The sequence below is a fragment of the Oratosquilla oratoria genome, chromosome 40 (genome assembly GCF_046742065.1).
Source record: "Oratosquilla oratoria isolate Oo_2021 chromosome 40, ASM4674206v1, whole genome shotgun sequence".
Taxonomy (NCBI): Eukaryota; Metazoa; Arthropoda; class Malacostraca; order Stomatopoda; family Squillidae; genus Oratosquilla; species Oratosquilla oratoria.
Window position 1 is genome coordinate 26,283,445 of NC_134816.1, and position 26,936 is coordinate 26,310,380.

The following is a 26,936-nucleotide window of genomic DNA, read 5'->3' on the forward strand; positions in this document are numbered from 1 at the left end:
AATGTACATGAAGTGCAAATAATGACAAGAACACATAGTTCGAAATAATAAATGTAAATTGCCGAGGATAACACAAAAAGCATGAACGCTTATTTCCATAAAAAAGTATCAGAATTCTTTATTCCATGTAAATACCATGAAAATAATAATTGTATATTTTCACCTAGAATATTGGCACAAAGCAAAGCATACATGGTTGAATTTATTTCGTACAGTAATAAAAAAAATTAAAATGAGTGAAAAATAAACGCTAGGTTATAGGTACACACGAACTACGAATTTGTATTGTTTGTGTTTACATTACGGCAATAGGTGGAGAAGTGTCGGCTAAGTGTCGTAGTTTAGGTAAGTGTAACGTTCTTATATACTCCGCAAAGGGGAGAAAGATGCTTGATTATTCAGATTTAAATCACTGAAGACTTATACATCGAAGTGTGACTTCTTGTTAATTTGTGTTATTCTGAGGCCTCGAGATACGTTCTGTTAATATACTATATACTTATAGGTAGGGATATGGAAATTACTCATTTCATGCGGAAAAATTGGCCTGCAAGACGTGCAAGCACTGACTTATTATAATTATTGTATAAAAAAAAAAAAAACTATAGGGGTCGTAGTCTAACTCGCTGTCAAAAGTTTGTTTGTACTTGCTAGTGATGGTTTCTTCTCTGTATTCATGCATGTTGATTGGGACTATTGAGAAGATGCAACGGGTTGATAAGAATTAAAGATAGTGTTATCATTTATGGTTTGTGTGGCAAAAGTGAAGTTTCAAGGTTAAACTTAAAGTCTGATCGTAGACGTAGGAAGATCAATGGGAATGTAAAGATCAACCCGTGTATTTAAAGTTATTTAATAAATGTAGGTATTATGGATCATGGAAGCCGCAAGTCTTCTGCAAGAGGCAACAGGCCTCAAATAATTTAAATTGATTGGATTGTCATTGTGTGGAGAGATTGTTTATTTTGAGTATTATTTTAGTTGAGCACACTTATGCAATATGAATATGGCATTAGAAAATTAAATATTAATTTTGTAAATTAAAATACAAGAACGTAGTATGCGATCCAAAAACCCTGATTTCCCGCACGTCCCCCCACATCGTTTGGGAGATGTAGTCATAAGTGCATAACTTCAATATTTAATTACTTCAAAAGTACGAATTTGCGACAGAAGTGATGTACACCATCGTTCATATCACAACATTTCTCACCAGAAACACCTAAGCCACATATCAAATTCTATGGTTGGGTGAAACTATAAATTGACCCAAAAGACGGTATTTGCTGAAAGCAATACATACAGTGATGCATTAACAGCTACTTGGACGTTGGTGAGCTATGAGATACCATGTTTGTTAATGTTTATTGTCAAAAACAAACCATAGGAAATCTAATAAATTGGTATAGTTTAACCTAACCCAACCTTATAGCTGGCTACGGGATATGCATTTAGCATCCCTAGACGTCATCAGACTAGACTAGACCAAATTGGGTATTTTTTTTAGAAGTGCATATCTATGTGGTATATACTATATTACATTGGTGTATTATAATTTACAAACTTGTTTAATTTTCTATTGCTATATTGCGTAGGTGTGCACTTTTAAAATTTTACCCCAAGTTGTTAGACCCGTTAGTTTGTCTTCCTCAGCAATCGAAGATATCTGAGTTGTCACTGGTATATCTTTTAGCAAGGTTTTTGTCATCGATTTCTAACAACAAAAATGGATATTATGTTGATGCATATTAATTTACTAAGTTAATATTGTTTTTTTTTTTTATTATTATTGATATATCACATGTACACTTCTGGAGTAATATATACTTATACCAAAGGCTTTTTTCTCCCTTATAAGGGAGGTAGCCAAAAAAACAACATAAAAACCACTCCCACCCATTCCATCTCTATCATACTCCACTCCCCTTCCACCCTCTTCCCTCCCTCTCATCTTGGCACCTCCTGGATGATGGGTCATCTCTGCATCTCACCCACTGCCCTGGGTCAGAAGCAGTGTCACAAGACACAGCACACCCACAACAAGGGTGCTTCATTAAATTGGCAACCCCCCCCCCCTCCCCGTCCCCTCATGCAGAAAAGGAGAAGGCTGGGAGAAATCCCTTTGGGCTGCATCAATTTATTTCTCACACCTACTCCCTCACCCCCCATCCCCACCCATTCCACCTCATGCATCACAGCATTATCCATATATAACCATTCTCCATTCACCCCTGTCTTCTGTCCTCTCCCGTCCTTCCTCAATAGACATTCCCTTCTTTCCCAAAGCCCCTTTTACCCCATCCATGGATTAATACCTTAGTTTTATATAAACTCAAGACGTACAATAAAGTGAATATTTATTTACTTATCTATTTTTTGTTATAGAGATCAATATAACACAGAATATATCCTACCATTAACTCGAAACAAAACTAATGAGCTCACAACTCAATATTGATATCTTTTTATTATTTTCATTTAATGAATATATATTTTTCATAATTTTTCTCTAAAAAAATGGGGATAGTCGCTTTGTCTCCCCCCCCATCAATATGTCACTGTACCTGTGACCTGTCTTTTCTACTGTCTATCTGTATCAATGGGTCTGTGACATCTGTCCATCTTTGTTGGCCTCTGTGTGTGTGTATGTCTCTGTGTCTCTCTCTCCCTCTGCCCCAGCAGTCTCCTTCTCTCTTATGCTCTTATGTTATTATTGCCATACAGCTTCACTTTATGTAGTAACCTATGTTATATTCAACATGTGCAACACTTCAATGTCTTGTGCATCTTCGTAGCTAGGTCTCCCTTCGATACTGGTGTGTATGCGCCTACACGCACAATATGCTACAAGATGTGGTTCCAACGATGAGACAAATCTCCCTAGGGACTTCTGGACCAAGCAAACCAACCTTTCTTGACTACCTACTGTACTAGGTTTGTCGCTCTATGAGCCTAGTAAATTTATACAAACAATATCTCTGTATCTCTTTGTGTGTATTTCTCTCTCTCTCTCTCTCTCTCTCTCTCTCTCTCTCTCTCTCTCTCTCTCTCTCTCTCTCTCTCTCTCTCTCTCTTTTCTCTCTCTCTCTCTCTCTCTCTCTCTTTTCTCTCTCTCTCTCTCTCTCTCTTTTCTCTCTCTCTCTCTTTTCTCTCTCTCTTTTCTCTCTCTCTTTTCTCTTTTCTCTCTCTTTTCTCTCTCTCTTTTCTCTCTCTTTTCTCTCTCTCTCTTTTCTCTCTCTCTTTTCTCTCTCTCTTTTCTCTCTCTCTCTCTCTCTCTCTCTCTCTCTCTCTCTCTCTCTCTCTCTCTCTCTCTCTCTCTAACCTGCATGCACCTTCATTCACATGTGTGTACATTGCTAAGATATTGCTCTCCCAAGTACAGTACTTGATGGCTTATAAGACGGTCCTCAATTTGGGCAGGCATTGTTTTGGTACGTGCATGGTTAAGCATCATCACAAGATTTCTTGCTAATTGCTATTATTTTATATGAATTACCAGTGAGTACAGCTTGTTTTAAAGGGCCACTGCTGCCATACACTTAACAATAGCCATTACCCTAGCAATGGTCTGAAAAGTGGCAAATGAAATTTCACAAAGTAAATGCAAGGTTATGCACATAGGTAAAAATAACAGTAAGTACAATTACAAGTTATTTGGAAATTCGTTAACAAAAGTGGATAGTGAAAAGGATCTCGGCATAATTATCAGTAACAATGTCAAATCTAACCAGTGTTTTTCAGCCTCTGAGAAAGCAAATAAGATTCTAGAACTGATTGTGAGATTTTTGACTCCAAAACTCCATCTCTCATTAACAAGCTATATAAATTGTTAGTTTGACCACATTTGGAATATGCTGTTTTCGTATGGTCACTGAATCTCATTAAAGATATTGACAGATTGGGAAAAGTTCAATGGCGAGCCACAAAACTGATTCCAAATATAAAAAATAAATCATATGAAAATTAACTTAAACATACAAATCTGTTTTCCCTAAAAAAGACGTAGACTCAGAGGTGACTTGATGCAGGTCTTTTAAGATTCTAAAGGGAATTGGCAACATCAAAAGTGACAAAATTTTCACACTGAGAATATGATAAGAAATAATGTTTTCAAACTCTCGGGAAATAGATTTAATTTGGAAGTGGGTAGAAACAACTTTGCCAACTGTGTAGTTATTGAATGGAATAAACTTCCTGCAGAGGCAGTGCAATGTAGTTCAGTTCAAAACTTTAAGATTTGTTTAGATAAACACCTAAGCAAGATGCTGTAATGCCCGCCATTTATTTTATATTGCATGTTTATTTGTTATTATTTGTCAGTTTCTTTATTGTTACGGACGCATGGACATTAACTCACCTTTTTCTGTCGCACGGAGGTGTGATAATTTATGTCACGAGTGATGAACATAAGATCACGCATACAATTGTCCGGATCAGGGAAAGGCAGGAGTGTCACTTTCTTCACATTATTCCAACTAACGAATATGAGGATTTTACACGTGTGTTCAACACCAGTACTAGGCTTACTCTGCTGCTATGCAAGGTATGGTGGACGACGCTGGGACCCCCCCTTGGGATCCCCCCCACACATACCCTCGCCACAATACCCCTTGCTATGCTTTCTCTCTCCGACATCAAGCATCACTCACACGACCATACCAACCATCCAGGCACACTATGCAACATTCATTCATGCTCTTTCACTACATTATTATTATTTGCTTGATGTACATTGTATATTATTGTCAATTTATTATTATTTACTATTTACCAGTTTGTTATTTATTTAACTATACCTATGCATTTTTTTTTATTATTATTTATATTATTATAATTTTTATTTATCTATCATTATTATATATATATTTTTTTCACATCCGACCTAGTTATGGGCCAAAGGGGTCTCCTCTCGGCATGCTTCTCCTTTGTAATCCTTTGTAAATCCTAATAAGTTGTCAAATCCGGTACTGCATTTCTGTTTAGGGTATATAGGCAGTAATATACACCGATATATTATTATAAATAATTTTTGGAAAGCAGAGGAAAATAGAATGCTGTTAAAGATTTATAGATAAGGCATGTATGTACCACAAATCTTGACAGAAGAGTTGTCATTGGAAAGGCAGTGCCTCACTGATGGAAACATTTATGATTGAAGATGCACACAAATTTCTGTTAATTTTGAGGTATCTTTCTATCAAAAAGAATGAAGACCATTAATTGCCATAAAACATGTTCAGAATAATGCCCAGCACTACAATTTGTTTATGGTATGCCTATGAATAATGTTCAAAAGCTGGGTTCACTTTATGCATAAGGTATTGGGGCATTCTCTGTTAAATCAACCAAATTTTTTTTAAATTAACACCCTCATCTCTCAGATTTTGATGGTAAGCTATGAGAAACAATTAACAGTGTTGTTAAACAGCCTGTTGAAATAAGTTGCTACTTGTATAATTTTAGCATCCTTGTCCATGGGTTAGTACAGTTGCAGCCATATAACTGGGTGGTTGGTGGGTATGGTGCTCTGATCTTTCGTGACTCAAGGCTCAAAACATCAAGTGTACATGGCTATACATGGAAAAGGATGCTAAAATTAGACAAGTTGCAACTTGTTTCAACAGGCTGTTTAGCAACACTGTTAATTGTTTCTTATAGCTTACCAACATACACTTTGGGTTTTATGATTGTTTCTCATTGCTAAGAACCCTATCATTGCTTTTACTGTATATCTAGAAAAATCTACATGTCAAAATATGAGCCTAAGTGTGGAAAAATAGGTAGAATTGATGCCAGAGTTAGGAATGTGTTCACTTATAGGTTAGTTTTATGAAAAATACTTTCATACACAAACTTATTTTGCTGATTCTAATACCTAATGCCTTAGCCTTCATTTTTTACATCTATAACAAAAAAATTCTCATTTGATACCCCAGAGGTCAAATTGTAACCAAATATTGTTTTTTGTATAACTTGTTCATTTTTCAACCTAGAGTTTTAAAACATATATATTTGAATTCTTTGGCTTGCTCTGATTCTAAATATATATACATATATGCAATTCTGATCATTATTAACCAAGTTATGGGTCACTGAAAACATATAATCTCACATGTGACCTCAAAATTCCTGAGGTCATATCTTTTGAACCGTTTGTCCAATTGATCTAAAAATATCAGAAATGGATTCAGGGCTTATGATTTCCCTTTGAACCATATTTCATCAAAATCTGAGAGATGAGGGTGTTAATTTAAAAAACAATTTGGTTGATTTAACAGAGAATGCCCCTAAAGGGGAGAGATTGCTTTGATAGAAGAGATCTGATTAAAGATGGTAGGGCTTTAAGAGGTTATGGAAGTAAATTAAGAAAGACCACATGTGGAAAGGATGTGAAGAAATACAGTTTTCCATATAGATGTATAAATATGTGGAATAGCTTAGAAGGTGATGTAGCCCAAACTCAAACAATATACGAGTTCAAATCTAAATATGATAATTGGAAATCAAAGATATAGATTAAGTTGGAATCATACATGAATTTGAGTCTAGGTTTGTTAGAAAATTAGAGAACAGGAGACAGGACCCAATGAATGTTGCCCCTTTCCTGTATACAGACGCTCCTCTACTTATGTTCATTCGTTTTACGTTTTTTCGATTTTACGTTTGAACTGACTGTAAAAAAAATGGTAAATTTTTTTGGAGTGAATTTTTTATTTTAGCGCGCTTTCCGTAGTTCAAACAATACTTACGCATGACGCTGCGTCCATTGTTTACATGATACAAACGACAGACTGAACGTGCCTTGCCTCTTCCTCCTCCACCATCTCAATTTATGTTGCTTGAATTTAATTTATTTGAAATTAATGTTACAGTAAACTCGCGCTTATCCGAACGCGTTTTAACCGAATAATCGCATTAACCGAATATTTTCTCAATACGGTAGCCATCGCTTCAACCGAATGTATTTGGATCTCAACCGAACATTCAAACACCCCGCCGCCTCTTCCGCCACCCGCAAGCTTCACTAAGTGCTCACACGGTGGCAGCACACTCCATGTTTACACCTAATCGGCTGTTTATACTCTAAACTATAGAGAATATGTTTATGAACTATTATAAGGATTTCCATGTGTATGTTAAGTTTACAGGTACGAATATTGCATACGACATTACCGCATAAAACTCTACGGGAATGAAACATAGAAAGTTGGATTAACCGAACATTTCGGTTAATCGGACATTTCTAATCCCCCTTGGAGTTCGGATAAGTGGAAGTTTACTGTATTTTACAATGTTATGTGTATAATTAATGATTTAGGGGTGTTTTATAAGATACGGTAATAGAATTTACGGATGTATAGTACAGTAACAACTTACGTTCATTTTCAACTTATGTTCGGCCGTTCGGAACGCAACTAAAACGTAAGTTGAGGAGCGTCTGTACTACAATAAGGTAAATACATAAAGTCAGCTCATGCACAAGTATATACAGTAAGGAAGTGCATTCAAACCAGCAGAGCTAAAAAAGCAGTAAGGCCTAGAAAGATGTAAACAGTTAATGTGATGATAATATGTGTCCCAAGGAAGTTGGATTTGTGTCTCTTGCATGTGAAACAAGAGCTGTAGGCTACCCCCAAAGACACCCAGGGTTAACTATTGTAAAGGTCAGATGTCTTGTGTAGAATTTCTTGTATTTTCAAATTGTAGATAGACTGAATATTAGTATTAGTATTATTTACTTTCTTTATTACAGTATTATTATTATTATTATATTATTATTATTATTATTATTTTTTTTTTTTTTTTTTTTTTTTTTTTTTTTTTTTTTTTTAGGGAAAAATGAGTTTCTTCAAGATCTACTTCTGTGGAAGTATTCGTGCTGGCAGAGACGATGTTGGTGTTTACCAGAAGATTGTTGATGAACTTAAGAAATATGGAGAAGTCTTGACCCCACATGTTGCAGATCCCAGTGTTACTGCAGTTGGAGGAGAAGGTATTATATCAGAAAAGCATGCTGGCAGGAGATTTTTGCGACTCGTAATAAGGCTGGAGCTGAATATTGTATATAGCTAGAAATAGATAAATAGAAATAATGGGATTAATATATTTAAGGCATTATAGTAGCTTGCATTAAGGGTTTATCTCCTGAGCAGAATTGTAGCAAACCAGTTTAGAATGCTATCACTGAAACGGCAATGCTAAATCTGTTAGCACTGCTGAGTTGCAAATTCTGTAGTTTTATCATACAGTTATGTGAACTTTAGATAGAGATAGACTTTATTTGGCAAAGAATCAATATACATGAAGTGCAGATAATGACAAGAACACATAATTCGAAATAATAATTAAAAATTGCTGAGGATAACAGAAAAAAGCATGTACGCTTATTTTCATTGTTGTCCTCATTAGATTGTTATTCTACACTAAGTCACACAGACAACATACATAGGGGGTGAAGGGGACCAGAGACAATCATAAGTAATACCAGTCAGTACACATATGACACATAAACATTGTTATAGTTTTGCTAATATTGCTAAAATGTTCACAACACAGGATATTGGGACCAAAAATTGAGCCCCATCACAATAAGGAACATTGATAAATGACAATTTTAATTTGGCAACACACAGTGGTACATTCCTCCACTGTTACATAATACATTGTGGTGTTGTTAATTATTATTATTATTTTTTAGATGATTCCAACCCTGAAAAAAATACAAATACCTTATAAGAAAAATACAGTAGGACCCTACTATAATAGACTGATTGGGGTAAACAAATTCAACATAAAGCATAGTATGGAGTTTGTGCTCCAGTTTTGGAGTATTTTAGTCGTAGAAAATTAATTTTATACATAAGCTTGTCTTTCTAAGGACTTCCCTTGTAAATATTACTGCATACAATATAAACTTCATTTTAGATACATACATACATACATATATCAAGGCTTTCCCCCTTACAAGGGAGGTAGCCAAAAAGGGAAAGGCATAAAATCATTTCCACCCATTCCATCCCTGAATACATTCCACACCCCTCCACCCTCCCTCTTATCTGAGCACCTCCTTGATGACGGGTCATCCCTGCACCTTGTCCACTGCCCTGGGTCAGAAGCACTGTCGCAAGACACAGCACATCCACAGCAAGGCCGCTTCATTAGATTGGCGATCCCCCTCTCCGTCCCCCCATTGCATAAAAGGAGAGGACGGGGAGAAATCCCTTCGGGCTGCATCAAATTTTGCTCACACATACTACCTCACCCACCTCATGCAATCACAACATCGTCCATATACAACCATTCTCCATTCACCCCTGTCTTCTGTCCTCTCCCGTCCTTCCTCAACAGACATTCCCCTCTTCCCCAAAGCCCCCTTCACCCCATCCATCCACCTCATCCTAGGACATCCCCTCATGTTCACTCCTTCCATATCTGCCTTCCATACCTCTTTTACTAGTCTTTCTTCACTCATTCTTTCCATGTGTCCTTACCATCCTAATACTCTTTCATCAACCCTATCTCCCAGCTCCTTTTCCACCCCTGTTCTCCTCCTCACCTCCTCATTTCTCACTCTATCTAGCTTAGATAAAGAATAAATAAGACCAATTTTTGGCTAAACAGATTTATACCAGATCTGGGGTATTGGCTGCATGTAATTGTGTAGTATAAACTTTGCAGTAGGATGTAGTCAATACTTTAGGGACTATATGAGGCACCCCTACAAACCAGAGCCTCACACAATTTTGTCTATGGCAGAGGAAATCTCTGTAGGGAAATTATGCTACTTTATTGTACTGCAACTGTCCTTCCGTTATGCTGTCACACTCGCTCTTAATATTGTCCTGTACCACTTCTTTGAGTGTATACATTCGACCCTTCATTTAACAGGCCCCAATGTAATGGATCCTCAATTTAGCAAACAAAAATCCAGTCTGTTATAGGAGGTAATATGTGGAGAATGTAGAGCAGGGATCTGATGGCAAATAGCCTTTCAATACTGCAGCAACTATACAGCTTTCCCCACAGAGTGGTGGATGTATAGAACATACTAGACAAAACAGTAGTGTGTGCAAAAACAATACAAGAATTTAAGAGCAAATTAGATATGGCAAGATACAGAGATGGGACATCACGAGCATAGCTCCCATTCGTGTAAGATACAATTTGGTAAATACTGTTGATGCATAGGAAAGGGAAGAGCAGTGATGTATAGTCTGGGGGACAGTGGACACTGTCTAGAATATATTCTTGTCCAGAATTTTTATGTGAAAATAGGATCCAGTCTGGTTGGCTCTTAACTCTGTAAAAAGCAAAGAACATTATTATGGGGTCTTTGTATATTTTGCATTTTATTTACATCATTACTCATGACTGTGTCCATCAATCAAAAGAGATTCGCTACTTAACCATCACCTGACCAAGTGGTTGCTAAGCTTAGGCTGATATATTACTGTGTCAGTAGTCAGTAGAGTTGTACTCTAACATAACTATTAAAGCCCTTCATGGAACATAGTCTTTTCTCACTCATTCTTTCCATGTGCCCAAACCATCTCTGTATTCTTTCATCAACAGTATCTGCCCCAACTGTCTTCCTTATCTTTTGCCGAAAACTTCTAATATATATGCCTTACCACAAAAACTAGATCTACACACCCTAACCTTTCCTAAATCAACATGGTTACTCCCTAATTACTCCCTCATCTTCTCTTGATCCTCTAAATTAACACCTCTTAGTTAATGCCTTTCCAGTTACACTCAACATATTGATCCCTTTAAAACTACTGCATTCATATTTGTCCCCTTTTCTTTTTTAAAGAGCACTCCTCCAGTCCTTCAGCACATTCACCTCACTTAGGCACACATTAAACAACTTAGCCAAGCCACTATAATTGTTCTTCTTTTTTGTCACATGACACCAATCCAGCCCAGATGCTTTACCAGCTTTTTATGACTTACATTGCTCTTTGTACCTTATCTTTTCCTACAGCTTTCATTTCTTTTACATTTTTCGGTAGTACAACAAGGCTCCCAAGTCCTCTTCCACTAAAACTATAGCAGAAGATTAAAGTGGCATTCTATTATATAAATAAAGAGATGATGAAAATACTCATTGAAACCCTAATACATCCAAGACAGGAATATGCATCAGTAGTCTGGTCCCCACACAGAGTGAAAGATGTAAGCAAGATTAAGAAAATACAAAGGGCAACAACCAAACTGGTCCCCAGCCTGGCAGATAAACCATATAAAGAAAGACTAAAAGAAAATACAAAGGGCAACAACCAAACTGGTCCCCAGGCTGGCAGATAAACCATATGAAGAAAGACTAAAAGAAAATACAAAGGGTAACAACCAAACTGGTCCCCAGCCTGGCAGACAAACCATATAAAGAAAGACTAAAGAAAAGACTAAAAGAAAATACAAAGGGCAACAACCAAACTGGTCCCCAGCCTGGCAGATAAACCATATAAAGAAAGACTAAAAGTACTGGGTCTGCCAATTTTGAAAGGTGGAGGAGAAAGAGGTGACACTATTACAGTGTTCAGGTCACTAAAGGGGATAGATTGCATTGATAGAAGAGATCTCTTGATTAAAGATGGGAGGGCTTTAAGAGGTCATGGAAGTAAATTAAGAAAGACCACATTTGGGAAGGATCTGAAGAAATACAGTTTTCCATATAAACGTAAATGCGGAATAGCTTAGGTGATATAGTCCAAGCTCAAACAATACAGGAGTTCAAATCTAAATATGATAATTGGAAATCAAAGATATAGATTAAGTTGGAACCATACATGAATTTAAGTCTAGGTTTGTTAGAAAATTAGAGAACAGGAGACAGGACCCAATGAATGTTGCTCCTTTCCTGTATACTACAATGAGGTAAATACATCTCCTTACCTCTTTATCTTCCTCACCTTATGTTTTGATTCACTCTTCTTGTACTTCCCAAATGCTTTCCTAGTTTTACCTTGCAACCAATCCTCATTAATTTGCTTCTTTTCTTGTACTACTGCCTTTAACTCTTCATTGTACCATTTACTACCTTTCCTTCTGTTCCCTCGTGTTTTTCCCATCCTTATACAGATTGACCTCTCGTTAATGGATATTAATTAGCTGTGTTTGCGGTGTTTTCCCTGTGTTTTTGGTGCTGTTTAGTGCTGTGCAATCATTATGCCACCCAAAAACCACTCCAAATCAACGGGTTATTCACATCAACGGACACCATTACCCCCCTTTTAGTCCGTTAATGAGAGGTCAATCTGTACCATCTTTGTGCATTTTGTCACTTCCTCCTTCAATTATACCCATTTTTCTTCTACTCATCCTGTATCTCTCACCACCCCCCACACTTCTTTCAGCTTCTCCTGGTAGTCTTTCTCCTTTTCCTCCTCATCCAATTTGCTTACTCTCAGCACTTCTCCACCTCCCTTTCCCTGTTCCTCCACTCTCAACCACTCTCTCTGTACCAAAAAATTATTTGACATTCCCCCCACTCTTTCCCCTGAAAACATGAACATCCAGAACTCTTCCATTCCTAATTTTGGTACCACTACATTAATGAATGCCTTATCCTTCATACTTTCCCATGTGTACTTTTTTAACATCATCAACTCCCTCTCTTGACAAATGAACATTATCTCTCAAGATTATATATTACCTGGCACCCCAAACTTCCTTGCTCCATCTTTCGGCTCATCACAAACTGTACCATTAAGATCGCCCAACACCACTACATTTACATTCGTCTGAAAACCATCTACACATTCATTTAATTTTATCCAAAAAGCTTTATTTTCCTCACTACCAGGACACAAATACAGTAGGTAATAGTGCAGTTTTTATTGCTGGAGAAAACTGTGTGAGATGCCAGAAATCATTGGTGGCTCCCTAAATTGCAGGTGGATTGAAGGATGACAAGGACATTCATGACAGGGACGTCATGTGGCTGAAACAATGCCATGGTGAGTGTTTACCTAATATTGTTTGCCTAATTTTCTAGTTATTGCATACATTTTGAATTCACTGGTGGTTTTAACTTGGGCTTTATCCTCTTCTAAGTTATTCCAGAAGAGGTGCATCTACAGATTTCTTGACAACTCCTCAGACATGGTCTTTAATCTGTTCCCATGACTGTGACACCTCCCATCCTGAAACTAAAATATTTGTCCATTTTATCTATTCCCCTTGATAACTGGTGTTATACCCTATGGTAATTGACAACTGACTGAACTCAGGGCATACAGAAGTAATTCCCAGGTGAAACCGCCCAGTTTAGAGTTTAATGTAAAGTAATTGTATGCAAGATCAAATAATATACTAGAAGATCAAATATATCTGGTTACTACAAAAGGTCTATGAAACTTAGAAAACAGTATAATAATTTATTATGATTGAAGATATGCCATTAAACAATAATATGTAAGAAAGGAAATAAGGAAGAAAAGCAAGCTGATTTACAGCTAAGCAAGTGAAATCCTTTTACAGCAATATAATGATTTGGCATTTAGATATATTTTAAATCTAGTTTTGTGAACTCTACAGTATATACAAATGGAACAATACTCAAGTTATACAGGTGTACTACCAGCCCTCAGGACCTGTCAGTCCCACTAGACCTTTCTCCATTCTAGACTTTCGTTTCATCATATACAAATTTGAACAATTAACAATCCAAAATGCAATTTACATATTTAGTCAATATTAATATAATTTAAGTACTTAGGTTTCATATAAGTTGCTATCTTGACATACAATGATGCTATAATTACAATAATACTGAAATAGCATGAATCAACAAAAGAAAATGGAATTGGGGTTGGTATTTCAAGGCCCAACCATACAATTCCATAACACCTGAACATTGATCACATCACCACTTTCTCTAAAAAAAATTCAGTAATGGTAGGTCTAGTGCTTCTAATCATATTACATCTGTCAACACTGGAACAGAGAAGAGAAAGAGGTGATTTGTTGATGCAAAGGGGAGATTGTATGAAGGAGTGATTGTACCAACAGCACTGTATGGGCCAGAAACATGGAACATAAGAGAGGAAGAGAAGAGGAGTTTGAGACGAGGTGCCTGAGAAGTATGGTACGGGTTACTAAGTTGGATAGAGTGAGAAACGAGGAGGTGAGGAGAGTGGAGATGGAAAGGGAATTGGGAGATAGGGTTGATGAAAGAGTATTGGGATGGTTTGGACACATGGAGAGAATGAGTGACGATTAGTAAAAGAGGTGTGGAAGGCAGAAGTGGAAGGAGTGAACATGAGGCGGCAACCAAAGATGTGTACGGATGGGATAAAAGGAGCATAGAGAAAGAGGGGAATGTCTGTTGAGGAAGGACAGGAGAAGATAGGGGTGAGTATAGAAAGGTTATGTATGTATGATGCTGTGATGCATGGAAGGGTGTGGGTAGGGGATGGGAGGGGTGAGGGAGTATGTGTGAATGATATTTTGATGCATCCCAATGAAATTTCTCCCTGTCTTCTCTTTTTCTGCATGAAGGAATGGGGGGGGGGGGGCTGCCAATTAAATGAAGCGGCCTTTTAGTGGATGTGCTGTGTCTTGCTACATTGCCTCTGACCCAAGGCGGTGTGTGAGATGCAGGGAACACTCGTCACCCAGGAGGAGCCAAGATAAGAGGGAGCGAGGGAGGGCGTTGAATGGGAGTGGAGTACGTGGGGATGGAATGGGTGGGAGTGGATTTTATGCCTTTGTATTTGGCTACCTCCCTTGTCAGGGGGAAAAAGCTGTTGGTATATTTACGTATATCTAAAACATAGAATTTTGACCATAATCCATATGAAGTATGTCATGGCATACAAGACATCATACTTATATATTACATGACATACATACATATACCAAAGGCTTTTTTCCCCTTATAAGGAAGGAAGCCAACATTACATGACACACTATAGAATCATGAAAGGCATGGAAGTCCTTGACAGAGAAGACTTATTAAAGTGAGATAAAAGAAAAACAAGGGGACATGAAAAGAAACTCAAAAAGGATAGTTATAGAAGAAATCTGAAAAAAAAAGTGTGCCACACAGTGGTGGATGTCTGGAACAAATTGAATTCAACAATAGTGTGTGCAAACACCATACAAGAATTTAAGAACAAACTAGATGTTGCAAGATACAAAGACGGGTCACTATGAGCATAGCTCCCCTTCCCGTATAATACAATAATATAAGCTGCCCACCTTCAGACATTATCAACACGTGTTTTTCTCCAAAGGTGGGCTGACATTCAGGCTCTGGGCTGGGCCCAAGATGTTTTTCAGTCAGTTTCAGTGATATTTCTACTACCTTTTCTCATAAGGATATTTGATATGCAGTGGCTACTTTTTTCTTCCCAATATAAGCTAGTGACATAGAAACTGTCTCATACAAATACATCGCAGACAACAGTCCAAAATTTCTTTCCAGAGAGGTCTGTAGGAAGGCCTAAGGTTGTGTTTACACTGGTTGAGTTTGGGCCAATTCTTCTGAACTGTTATGAGTTTTTTTTAGTTGAAACTACTTCGGTTACAATCTATTGTTCTTCCAGTGTTCAGATGTCGAATTACCCATTGTGTCATATTATATTGAGACGCTGAATGGTGAATTGTGTGTTAGACACATTGTTGAAGTGTTCTTTGGTAATTTAAGAAAGATTCAAGCAAAGTCTTCCTCTAGATATTCAAATTCACAGCATTTGGCGAGAATCGGCCCAGTCTCTCTCAGTGTAAATGTGGCCTAAGGATTAATGCCAGTCGCTGTGAGGCCGTAGCTTTCCAGTCACTGAAACTTGAGGCAACAGTTATTATTGTTTGACCTATGGTCTTTATAGAGGGTGTTACCAAGTAAAATTTGTGAAAGCCATCATTTACCCACACAGTTTTGTCAGACTGCTTAAATTGAGGTTAGGGTGGGTAATTTCTTGTATATTTTGAACTGATTAAACCCTTGTTTAGGTGCAGCAAAGATAGCTTGATAGCATGATATTACACTTTTGTGGATGCACACCAACAAATAAACGAAGCTGAAGAAATATATTTGTATATATTACTTAATTTACTGTATAGTCTGTATGCTTCAAGGAGTCCATTCAACCTTAGCATATGTCTTTCTCTCTCTCTTACTTCTCATCTGTGTACTCTATGAAATTGTTTTTATTATATTCTGTATATAGTAAAGGAAACTAGTACAATGAGTGTAAAAGGGGCTTTGGGGAAGAGGGGAATGTCTGTGGAGGAAGGAAGGGAGAGGATGGAAGATAGGGGTAAATGGAGAAGGGTTGTATATGGATGAGGTTGTGATGCATGAGGTGGAATGGGGGTTGAGGTAGTATGTGTGAGAAAAATTTGATGCAGCCCGAAGGGATTTCTCCCCGTCTTCTCCTTTTCTGCATAAAGGGACGGAGAGGGTGGGTCGCTGATTTAATGAAGCGCCCTTATTGTGGGTGTGCTGTGTCTTGTGACACTGCTTCTGACCCAGGGCAGTGGGTGAGATACAGGTATGACCCATCATCCAGGAGGTGCCAAGATGAGAGAGAGGGTGGAGGGGAGTGGAGTGTATTAGAGATGGAATGGGTGGGAATTGGTTTTTATGCCTTTGTTTTTTTTTTTTACATACATATACCAAGGCTTTTTCCCCCGTACAAGGGAGGTAGCCAAAAAGGAAAAGGCATAAAATCATTCCCACCCATTCCATCCCTGAATACACTCCACACCCCTCCACCCTCCCTCCTTGTAAGGGGAAAAAGACTTTGGTATATGTATGTACAATGAGTATCATATTTTAGGATCACAACAACGATTACAACATGGGATGAAAAGTGCTGCCATGTGTCAGAGAATTTATTTAGATAATTGTCTTAATCCTAAAAAGTGATACACATTGTATTATACAGCTTCCTTTACTATATACAGAATTAAAAAAAAAATATTCAGATAGAACATATTGTACTTACGTATACTAAGGACTTTTCCCCCCTTAACCAGGGAAAAAGCCAAAGTCAAAAAGCATAATTCAATTCCCACCCATTTCATTCCCATCCACCTCACCTCCCTCCTTCTCATCCTTGTTCCTTCTGGATGATAGGTCATCCCTGCATCTCGCCCATTGCCCTGGGTCAGAAGCAGCAAGATACAGCACATCCATAGGAAGGCCACTTCGTTTAATTGGTGACCCCCCTCTCTGTCCCCTCATGCAGAAACATTGAAGATGGGGAGAAGTCCTTTAGTGCTGCATCAAAATATCAATCACACATAACTACTCCATAACCCCCCCCCTCCCCCACATAGAACATAGATGGGAAATAAGAGAGAGAGAGAGAGAGAGAGAGAGGCATGTATTAAGGTTGATTTTGTAGAATGGCTTGTAATAAATCATGATGTATGCTACACATTAGAATGCATGTAGAATGTTTTTTGTAGTAAATATAGCTTCATGGACAACTGTTACTATAGAAGAGAGAACCAAAACAAGAAATGTTTTCTGTGACAAGTGAAGGTAAAAGAATTACCATATTTGTAGTCATAGATAAGTTAACATAAACAATATTTTCAGTCATAGTAGCAGAAGTGACTCAACCCTCCCTTGGTGTCGGATATGAACTTGGTCGAGGAGTGGAAATGAAAAAGAAGATCCTTTGTATGTATCGTCCACAACCAGACAAAAGTAAGATATTTTTACATCACTTGTTGTGTGTGAAAAGTTTTATAGGGAGATACAAGTACAAGATTGGAGTCAGGAAGTGGGTTTTGCTTCTGATTACCATTTAGTGTCAGGGTTAAGACACTGTACAAATGAAGAAAATTAATTGTATTTTTAGGGTTCACAGAGGTCCCTAAATGTTATGGTTTTGTGTGTGTGTTCCTAGTGTTGAACAGTAAACATGTGTATATTTATGTAATTATTAATTCAGAAGGATTATGTGCCTTTTAACTTGGCTACTTCCCATATAAGGGGGGAAAACCTTTGATAATATAGATTTTTTTTTTTTTTCATTATTATTTATTTATTTATTTATTTATTATTATTTTTTTTTTATAGGAATAAGTAGGTGAAGACGGCAGTGTATAGTATGATGCTGGAGTTGTTTATTTACTAGTTGTTGAAAATACAGTTGTTACTCTGTTCCATTAGACATTTGTCTGTAATGTTGCCGCACACATTTCAGCCTCTTAAGTTGCTTTGATCATAACCACACTATGGTGCCTTATACTGTAGAGATGATTCCAGGGATAAACCCTATCAATTATCTTAAATCTAAAAGGTCAAAATCAGGGTCACAGTTATGTAAAATGTACTTTTCCTTCAAGGCTCCAATATGTCAAAAGTTGTGCCTTACATAAAGCTGACCGACGTTTATGATAGTAGCTCCGGATTGATAAAATATAGCTTCTCTTGCATTTTCTGACATTTTCACATACCATGTAGCATATAATGGAGAAAAGTGGGAGATAAACCAGTTGTTGTTTGCTGATGACACTATGCTTGTAGCAGGATCAGAGGAGGGATTGAGGAAGTTAGTGACAGAATTTGGGAAGATGTGCGAAAGAAGGAAGTTGAAGATAAGTTTGGTTAAAAGTAAGGTAATGAGATGTTCAAGGGGAGAAAGTGGCAGCAGACTGGAAGTGAGTGTTAAGGGAGACTGGAGGAAATGGATAGTTTTAGATACTTGGGTGCAAATGTGGCGGGAAATGGAGGAGTGGAGGTGGAGGTAGAATGTAGATTGAGAGAAGTGAGTAAATGCCTTTGGGGATTAAAAAGTGTAATGAGAAATAAACACTTGGGAATGAATGCTAAGAGAAGATTGTATGAAGGAGAGATTGTACCAACAGCACTCTATGTGGCAGAAACATGGAACATAGGAGGAGTTTGAATGTGTTTGAGATGAGGTGCCTGAGAAGTATGATAGGGGATTACTAGAGTGAGAAATGAGGAGGTGAGGAGGAGAACAGGGGTGGAAAGGGAGTTGGGAGATAGGGTTAATGAAAGTGTATTGGGATGGTTTGGACACATGGAAAGAGTGAGTGAAGAAAGACTAGTAAAAGAGGTGTGGAAGGAGTGAACTTGAGGGGTCAACCTTGGATGAATGGGGTGAAAGGGGCATTGGGAAAGAGGGGAAAGTCTGTTGAGGAAGGATGGGAGAGGATGGAAGATAGGGGTGAATGGAGAATGGTTGTGTATGATTGATGCTGTGGTGCATGAGGGGGAGTGGGTGGGGGATGGGGGAGTATGTGTGAGAAATAAATTGATGCATCCCTAAGGGATTTTTTCCAATCTTCTTTTCTGCATGAGGGTACAGAGACGGGGTCACCGATTTAATGAAGCAACAATTCTGTGGATTTGTTTTGTCTTGTGACACTGATTCTGACCCAGGGCAGTGAGCAAGATACAGGGATGACCTGTCATCCAGGAGATGCCAAGATAAGAGGGAGGAAAGAGGATGGATGGGAGTGGAGTATGTTAGGTATGGAATGGGTGGTAGTGGTTTATATGCCTTTGTCTTTTGGGTACCTCCCATGTAAGGGAGAAAAAAGCCTTTGGTATTTGTATGTATATATATATATAATATATATATATATATATATATATATACACACACATATATGTATGTATATAGCCCAAAGGGATTTCTCCCTGTCCTCTCCTTTTCTGTATGAGGGGACAGAGGCGGAGTTGCCGATTTAATGAAACGGCCTTGCTGTGGATGTGCTGTGTCTTGCGACACTGCTTCTGACCCAGGGCAGTGGGCGAGGTGCAGGATGACCTGTCATCCTGGAGGTGCCAAGATAAGAGGGTGGAGGGGAGGGGAGTATGTTAGGGATGGAATGGGTGGGAATGGTTTTTATGCCTTTGTTTTTTGGTTACCTCCCTTGTAAGGGGGAAAAAAGCCTTTGATATATGTATGTGTATATAGATATATACATAACACTTTTTTTTTTTTTTTTTCTCTCTTTCTCTCAATTCTAGAGCTGTCGGCCATGATTGCTGGAGCAAAGGATGGAAACAACTTTTATGTAGAAAATTACAAAGAAGAGAACATTGCAGCAGTATTTGAAACTTTCTTTAAGAACATAAGTCCTCCAACTGTTTCCCGTCTAGATTGGAGTGATTATTATCCGATGTAATGTTTCTGTTACTTCACCCAGTTCAAGAGATAAAGACACAGAAACCCCTGCTAGAATCATTTATTGTGATGAATATAAGAGTAGCAGGATTAGTTTTTTACAATAAATCTAATGTTAAGGCTTTTCAGAACAAAACATGTATGACTGAAAATCACAGTAAAATGAATTCATGTGAAAGTGATGTGTATATGTCCATGTGAAATAAATTTGTATGTTATAATTATTTATTGGTGGGTTTGGATTTCTATTGCCTTGAGTTTCAGCCTGGAAACCAGTAATGTGTAATTACCTAATTGTACAATAGCTACCTCCCTTGTAAGGGGGAAAAAAGCCTTGGTATATGTATATGTATGTACAATAGTATATGTGAAAAGAGCAGCACTCGTTGGGTCCCATTTGCTATGCTTCAGTTTATCATACCAAGCCTTAAACTCATGGGGTGTGTGTGAGAATGGTGGTGGTGTGTGATATTTACCATTGTCTTGAATCATGTGTTGGACTTTTGATCGACAGCAATTACCCTTCCAGATGAGAGCTCAGAGCTCATGTATGGCTTAATCTATGGGTAACGCTGTGATTTTGCACACATACACTGTTATTCCAACACTTGTGTGTGTGTAAGGTCACAGCATAACCCATAGATCAGTTATATATTAGCTCTGGTTTCATCCATGAGGGTAATGGCTGACAATTATTAGTCCAACACGTCCAAGACCTTGGTGAATCACACACACACAGACACACAACTCCTTGCCCACCAGAATTGGAATGCTGACTTGTAGTGCAGTGATGCTGAATATTTTTCATCCCTGGGTGACCTTAACTCGGATCACCGAATTTGATGTTGAGAATGGTACCAGCGTCTATGGAGTTTGAACCTGATTGGCCAAGACAGATTAATCTTATTTGCATGTAAGCTTGGTGATGCTATTGGTACCAAATACAACAAGAATGTATTACACACTACCTTGAAATAATATATAAATTTGTATTGTATCCATAGAAAAACATAATACTCATTAGGTTTGACATGATTATAGAATAATACACAAAATAATAATGCATCTTACCAAGCTAAACATGATTCAATAGAATATTAAGGTGTCAACCCAAAACGTTTTCAATCTCCCTGTGTGTAACGTCGAAAATGTGACGCTCCATTCTCGTACATAGAATAACTGACGTCTTTTCACCCAAAATAATTATTTTCATTGGAGATTACATATATAAGGTACTAGTATATACAACACTTCCCTCTTCAAAAGGGAAAAAAATTCTTGTAGAGAATTTTTTTCACTTGAGGGAGAATAGACTTACAATCTAGATAGGCAATCAGCTATCACATTGTCTTTCCCTTGTACATGACAAACATCTAAATGATACTCCTTCAAAAACAAACTCCACCTGGTTAAGCGGAGGTTCTTATCTTTAAACTTGTTAAGGTACTTCAAGGGATGGTGGTCTGTGAAAACTGTTACCTGGGCACCAACAGGAATATATACAGCAAAATACTTAAGTGCTAAGAAAATAGACAATAATTCCTTTTCAATGGTGCTATACCTTAACTGAGCCATGTTTAATTTCTTACTAAAGTAACTCGCAGGGTGCTCTACAGCATTTTTAGTTTGTAACAAAACTGATCCAACCCCAATGTTACTGGCATCACAATAGAGAGAGAATGGCCCTGAGAAATCTGGGGCTTGCAACACAGGAGCAGTACACAAAAGACCCTTAGCTTGAACAAAAGCAGAGTTACAAGCCTCAGTCCACTGGAACTTTGTTCCTTTCTTCAACAAATCAGTTAATGGGGCCATTAAAGAAGAGAAATTATAAAGGAACATCCTGTAATAAGCTATGGTTCCTCTAAAGCTATGAAATTCTCTTTTACTCTTAGGTGTGGTTGAGAATGGCTTCTACTTTAGCATGGGACGGAGTAAACTCTCCTTACCCTATGACATAACCAAGATAATGAATCTTAGTCTTAAAATCACACTTGGTCAAATTAAGCACCAAATTGCCAGACATTAACTTGTCAAAGAATTAAGTTAGATTACATAAATATTCTTACCAAGTATCACTATAGATGACAACATCAAGATAGGTTACACAATCAGGAATGTTCTCTGTAAGATTATTCATCAATTCAGATAGGCCCCACCACAGAACACTTCTTATAACATTAGACATTAGTAAAGCTTTTGATGCTATCCCCCGCCACAACCTAACAAATAAAATATATAACACCAAAAGATGGCTGGCCAATTATCTGGCAGGTAGGAATGCTTATGTGTCATATGATGGCCAATCATCGCACATCAGAAACATTAAGAATGGAGTACCACAGGGCTCTGTTCTATCCCCCATGCTCTTTAATCTATACATGCATGACTTACCCACACCAGACACCTCAGAAATACAATTCTCTTCCTACGCAGACGACATAACAATCACATGCACACATCGTAACACAGACAAAGCTGCAGAAATAATCCAGCCATACCTTGATACACATGGTTCATCACAAACAGACTCAAAATAGCTCCAACCAAATCTACAGCAACACTTCTCACAAACTGGACAAAAGAACACAAATACATACCTCATCTCTACATCAACAACACTCTAATACCACACACAAACACACCGAAAATTCTTGGTGTAACATACGATACATCCATGTCTTTCAAACAACACATCACAAACATAAAAAAACAAATGCACACCTAGACTTAACGCACTTAAGTCAATCACTGGAACAACATTTGGACAAAACAAAGAAACTAATACAACAATATACAAACAATGCATACGCTCAGTGATGAATTATGCGAGTTCTGCATGGGCTCCTAATCTCAGTGAGACACACCACAACACCCTTCAAATCATACAAAACAAAGCCCTTAAAACAATTACAGGCTGCACAAATACAACACCTATAGACCATTTACACCATGAAACAAAAGTCCTCAAAGTCAAGGACCACCTCGACATGAGAGGCACACAAACACTTGCTGCAGCCACCACAAACACATCACACCCGCTACACTACATAGCAGAACACCCACACACACCAAGAAACATTAAAACAACACCCAAAGACCTGTATCACACACAGATACTCTCTTCTCTTCCTCCACAACCACCAAATACCAGCCTCCGGAAACATATTCATCATCATATCACTCACTGCCCCATTAACACACTGAAAGACAACACACTGCTGCATGCCAGACCCCCTGATATCCACCCTTCTGAATCCTCTCTCCCATGAAAGGACAGAGTCCACCTGGCCAGACTGCGGTGCGGCCACCATGCAGCACTTCTAAGCTTCCAGAAGAGGCTGGATGACCGCATTGTGAACAGCTGCCCAGGATGTAACACTTCACCCCATACCATACAACACATAATTGAAGACTGCATTATACACAATCATACATGCAAACAACACAACATACACTCTATAAAGGATTTGTGGGAAAACCCAGTTTCGGCTGTGGCATTCCTTGGGGAGATGGGACTGCTCGAACAGACAATCTAGGGAACGACAACAACAACCTTTGAAAGGTGGCAGGGGCATTGGTCATTCCAAAAGGCATTACATTGCACTGATATGTTCTCCCAAGAGCTGTGAAACACAATATGGACTGGACTCGAGTGGTCAGAGGCACCTGCCAATATCCATGTAGCAGATGCTGTGGTTGGCCTTGGCCTTTAGGTGACGCCCTATATCTGTGTAATTGTGGGTGCCAACAGCAGTGTGATTATGGTGAACCCCGTCGCTGCCTTGGCAGCCTCATCTGCAATAGTGTTCCCTGGAATCCCGATGTGATTGGGAATCCAATGAAATGTTGTAGACCTTCCATGTTGGTCCAACTGATGTAGTGAGTGCTGGATTGCTGCCGTTAAGTAGACTTCAATATCCATGTAGCAGATGCTGTGGTTGGCCTTGGCCTTTTGGTTACGCCCTATATCTGTGTAATTGTGGGTGCCAACAGCAGTGTGATTATGGTGAACCCAGTCGCTGCCTTGGCAGCCTCATCTGCAATAGTGTTCCCTGGAATCCCGATGTGATTGGGAATCCAATGAAATGTTGTAGACCTTCCATGTTGGTCCAACTGATGTAGTGAGTGCTGGATTGCTGCCGTTAAGTAGACTTCATCCATTGCCATCAAAGACCGAATGATGTCAATAGCACCCCTCGAGTCTGTGTGGATCATGACTGCCCCTTGCCCAACAGAGAGTGTCTGGTCCAGGGCCTTGGAGATGGCAGCAAGCTCTGTCAGAAGAATAGAGCTTCCATCACTCTTCATAGCGCGGTCACAGAGCCATCCGTGTAGTACGATGAGCTCGTTAGGGGAAGGTGGATTTTATGACCTTAAGGACCATGCGTCTTAACTGTGCCGGGTCGTAGTCACCCTTCCTTCCGTTGAGGTGGAAAAGTTGAAAGCTGGCGCAGAGAGATCGCCACGGGGGGGGGGGGGTCATGATCTTGATGAGGGCCGTCTAGAGCATGTCGCCAAACCAATGCCCTGAGTTCAAAAGCGCGGCCCTCCAGGAGTGACCGGTGGTGTCTCCCGTGGCTTCTAGAGCACTCAGGAGGGAGGTCTTCACATCACTCTCCGTTGTGCCGGTCAAGAGTCGGACGTGAATACAAGAAGAAAGCCTCTCAGCCTGTAGGCGAAGAGAGGTAACCCCCGCCTTCTGTCTAATGTCTAAAATTACCACATTGACTCATGGAGGAGCCGCAGTGACAGTGCGGGGAGCCTGGTTTTGGAGGACTTCAAGCTTGTCCCACGAACTGAGCCGGGGTAGATGAGAACCATAGCAGCATTGTCCGCCACCGAACGTACCGCTTGGATATAGTACATCCGGAGGACCTTAAGTCCGGCACCTAACCGGGATCTCGTCACAGCTATGAGGAGATTTGATTTCGTTTTCCTGGCCTCACGGAAGTACCTGACCTCCGGAGCGAAGGAAAGCTTGGTATTGGTCCAGATGCCCAGGTTAGGTGGACACCCAGGGGAGAGTGTCGCACTGAAGAGTAAGATGGGGGCGTTGCTTCCGCGTCCTCTGACTCATTGCTTTGGTCTTGGCCGTCGAGATCTTCGGTCCCAGCCTTCCACATTCCTGGAAGAGGCGGCTGTGTGCCCTCTGGACCCTACGAAGGAGGCAGCCGCCACCAGTGATCACCAACACGATATTGTTCACATAACAGAGGAATCGAGCATCCTGTCCGAAATCAAATAGAGTGAGGTTCTCCACGAGCACGTTGAAGAGGGTAGGACTAAGAATGCCCCCATGCGGGGCCCCATTTTCCATCCTGTGTCCCTGGAAGCGCATCTCGCTACTCTGCCCTTGAGGTAGTCTGCAATCCAGGTCAAGATTCTACCTTGAATCCCCTTAGCAAACAAGGATGCAAGAATAGCAGGAGCCCTTGCACCCTCGAATGCTTTTTCCAGACCCAGGAACACCACAATTGCAGGCTGACTACCGATCAATCCAAGAAGGGTTGCCACACAGTCAGTTGCTGCCACTCCTTTCATAAAACCATACATACTATGATGGAAGGACTCCGTCCACCACAGGAAACGATTGAGGACCATCCGCTCAGCGGTCTTGCCAAGGCAGGACGTGAGGGATGCAGGCCTGTACCTGTGTGGGTCCCTGGGCTTGGGGATCGGCACAGGGGGTGCTATGGTCGGAAAAGTTTTGGAAACGCTGCCTTAGACAAATACACACGTTTTCCGAGTCGCGTAATTCTCTGCTTTCAGAATTGTGCATGGAAGGAAAAGAGACCCGCCCACACAAATCTACACTCGTTGGCTCAGCAGAGGTCGCGCGTCGCACTTCACTCGAGCTCTCTCAGCCAACGTCCATAGTTCTTCGCCGGCCGGTCGTGGGGGAGGAGATTTTATCATGTCCATTAGTCTCCTCTGCTGTCGACCGGTCCAGCACACGCCTGGCCTCTTCGCTGACGTTGGCGAGCGGGTTTACACATCTGACAAATACACTCGTTTCCCGAGTCACGTAATTCTCTGATTTCAGAGTTGTGCCCAGAAGAAAAGATATCCACAAATCAACACTCGCCCGCCTGCCACCAACCCCCCCCCCCCCCGCCATCGGATCCACTCTCTTGACTACGCTTCGGATATCGCCCATTGACTCGTTAAAGGCCAAACGCTCATTGCCTCACCTGGGGTTAATCAGGAACGTGCTTTGCCTCATCTGGGGTTAATCAGGAACGTGCTTTGCCTCATCTGGGGTTAATCAGGAACGTGCTTTGCCTAGCTTGGGGATAATCAGCAATGCCACACGCGGAAAGTGAACCCTACTCACTTCTCGTATGATACACACACCTCTCACGAACATAACCACGCCCCACGCACAAACATCTACATGTACTTTTTCTTCGACTAAAAATTGCTTCCTTTCTATCGTTTCCATCCACTACATCTTCTCATTAATTTCAGCTTGCCCCCCACTATTTTTTTTGTTTTTTCAACCTTTACTACTACGCCTCCTACCATTTTCTCAACTTTTGGTGATTCTAATCGCAGGCGTCGGCGCCGCCGTCCAAGATCCCTGCCCGTTTCTCCCGAGCCACCACCATCAATTGCCCCTTAATGAATCGCCCATGCAAAAGGCGCTTATTGGCAATAGCCCTCTTTTATACACTGTTGTCTTTTAATTTTCTTACATTCTTCCCCTCCCACATGGCCGTTGCTCCGTGGTGCAGTGGTCTATGGTGTGAACCATGCATTGCACCAGTGTAGGTTCGAGTCCTGACCACTTACTCAACTTAGCCACGA

At 39.6% G+C, this 26,936-nt stretch overlaps 2 protein-coding genes across 8 annotated transcripts in view; both read left to right on the forward strand.

Moving 5' to 3' along the window:
* The first annotated feature begins 201 nt into the window (after positions 1–201).
* LOC143020711 (5-hydroxymethyl-dUMP N-hydrolase-like) lies at positions 202–20,354 on the forward strand. Of its 7 annotated transcripts, XM_076177395.1 has the most exons (7): positions 204–345; positions 2,796–2,934; positions 4,377–4,543; positions 7,834–7,993; positions 12,900–12,962; positions 17,558–17,668; positions 19,970–20,354. In XM_076177395.1, the coding sequence occupies exons 4-7, from the start codon at positions 7,840–7,842 to the stop codon at positions 20,125–20,127; spliced, it is 486 nt and encodes a 161-aa protein (XP_076033510.1). In that variant the 5' UTR covers positions 204–345; positions 2,796–2,934; positions 4,377–4,543; positions 7,834–7,839; the 3' UTR covers positions 20,128–20,354. The 7 variants fall into 7 exon arrangements, with proteins under 7 accessions (XP_076033507.1, XP_076033509.1, XP_076033512.1 ...); XM_076177392.1 differs by lacking the exon at positions 4,377–4,543 and having other exon boundaries at positions 202–345; positions 2,800–2,934; XM_076177391.1 differs by lacking the exon at positions 4,377–4,543.
* LOC143020713 (5-hydroxymethyl-dUMP N-hydrolase-like) overlaps positions 750–26,936 on the forward strand; it is a 53,566-nt gene continuing 27,379 nt past the window's right edge. The window contains exon 1 of the mRNA XM_076177398.1: positions 750–822. The gene's annotated coding sequence lies outside the window, so the exon portion shown is untranslated. The remainder of the gene's footprint in view (positions 823–26,936) is intronic.

What these genes read in the sequence shown, in the direction of transcription:
- LOC143020711 (XM_076177392.1), top strand. Translation starts at nt 7,840, where the DNA reads ATGAGTTTCTTCAAGATCTACTTCTGTGGAAGTATTCGTGCTGGCAGA. An exon ending in TACTGCAGTTGGAGGAGAAG is followed by an intron (nt 7,994 to 12,899) that starts GTATTATATCAG and finishes CCTAAATTGCAG; the next exon opens with GTGGATTGAAGGATGACAAG. An exon ending in GTGGCTGAAACAATGCCATG is followed by an intron (nt 12,963 to 17,557) that starts GTGAGTGTTTAC and finishes CAATATTTTCAG; the next exon opens with TCATAGTAGCAGAAGTGACT.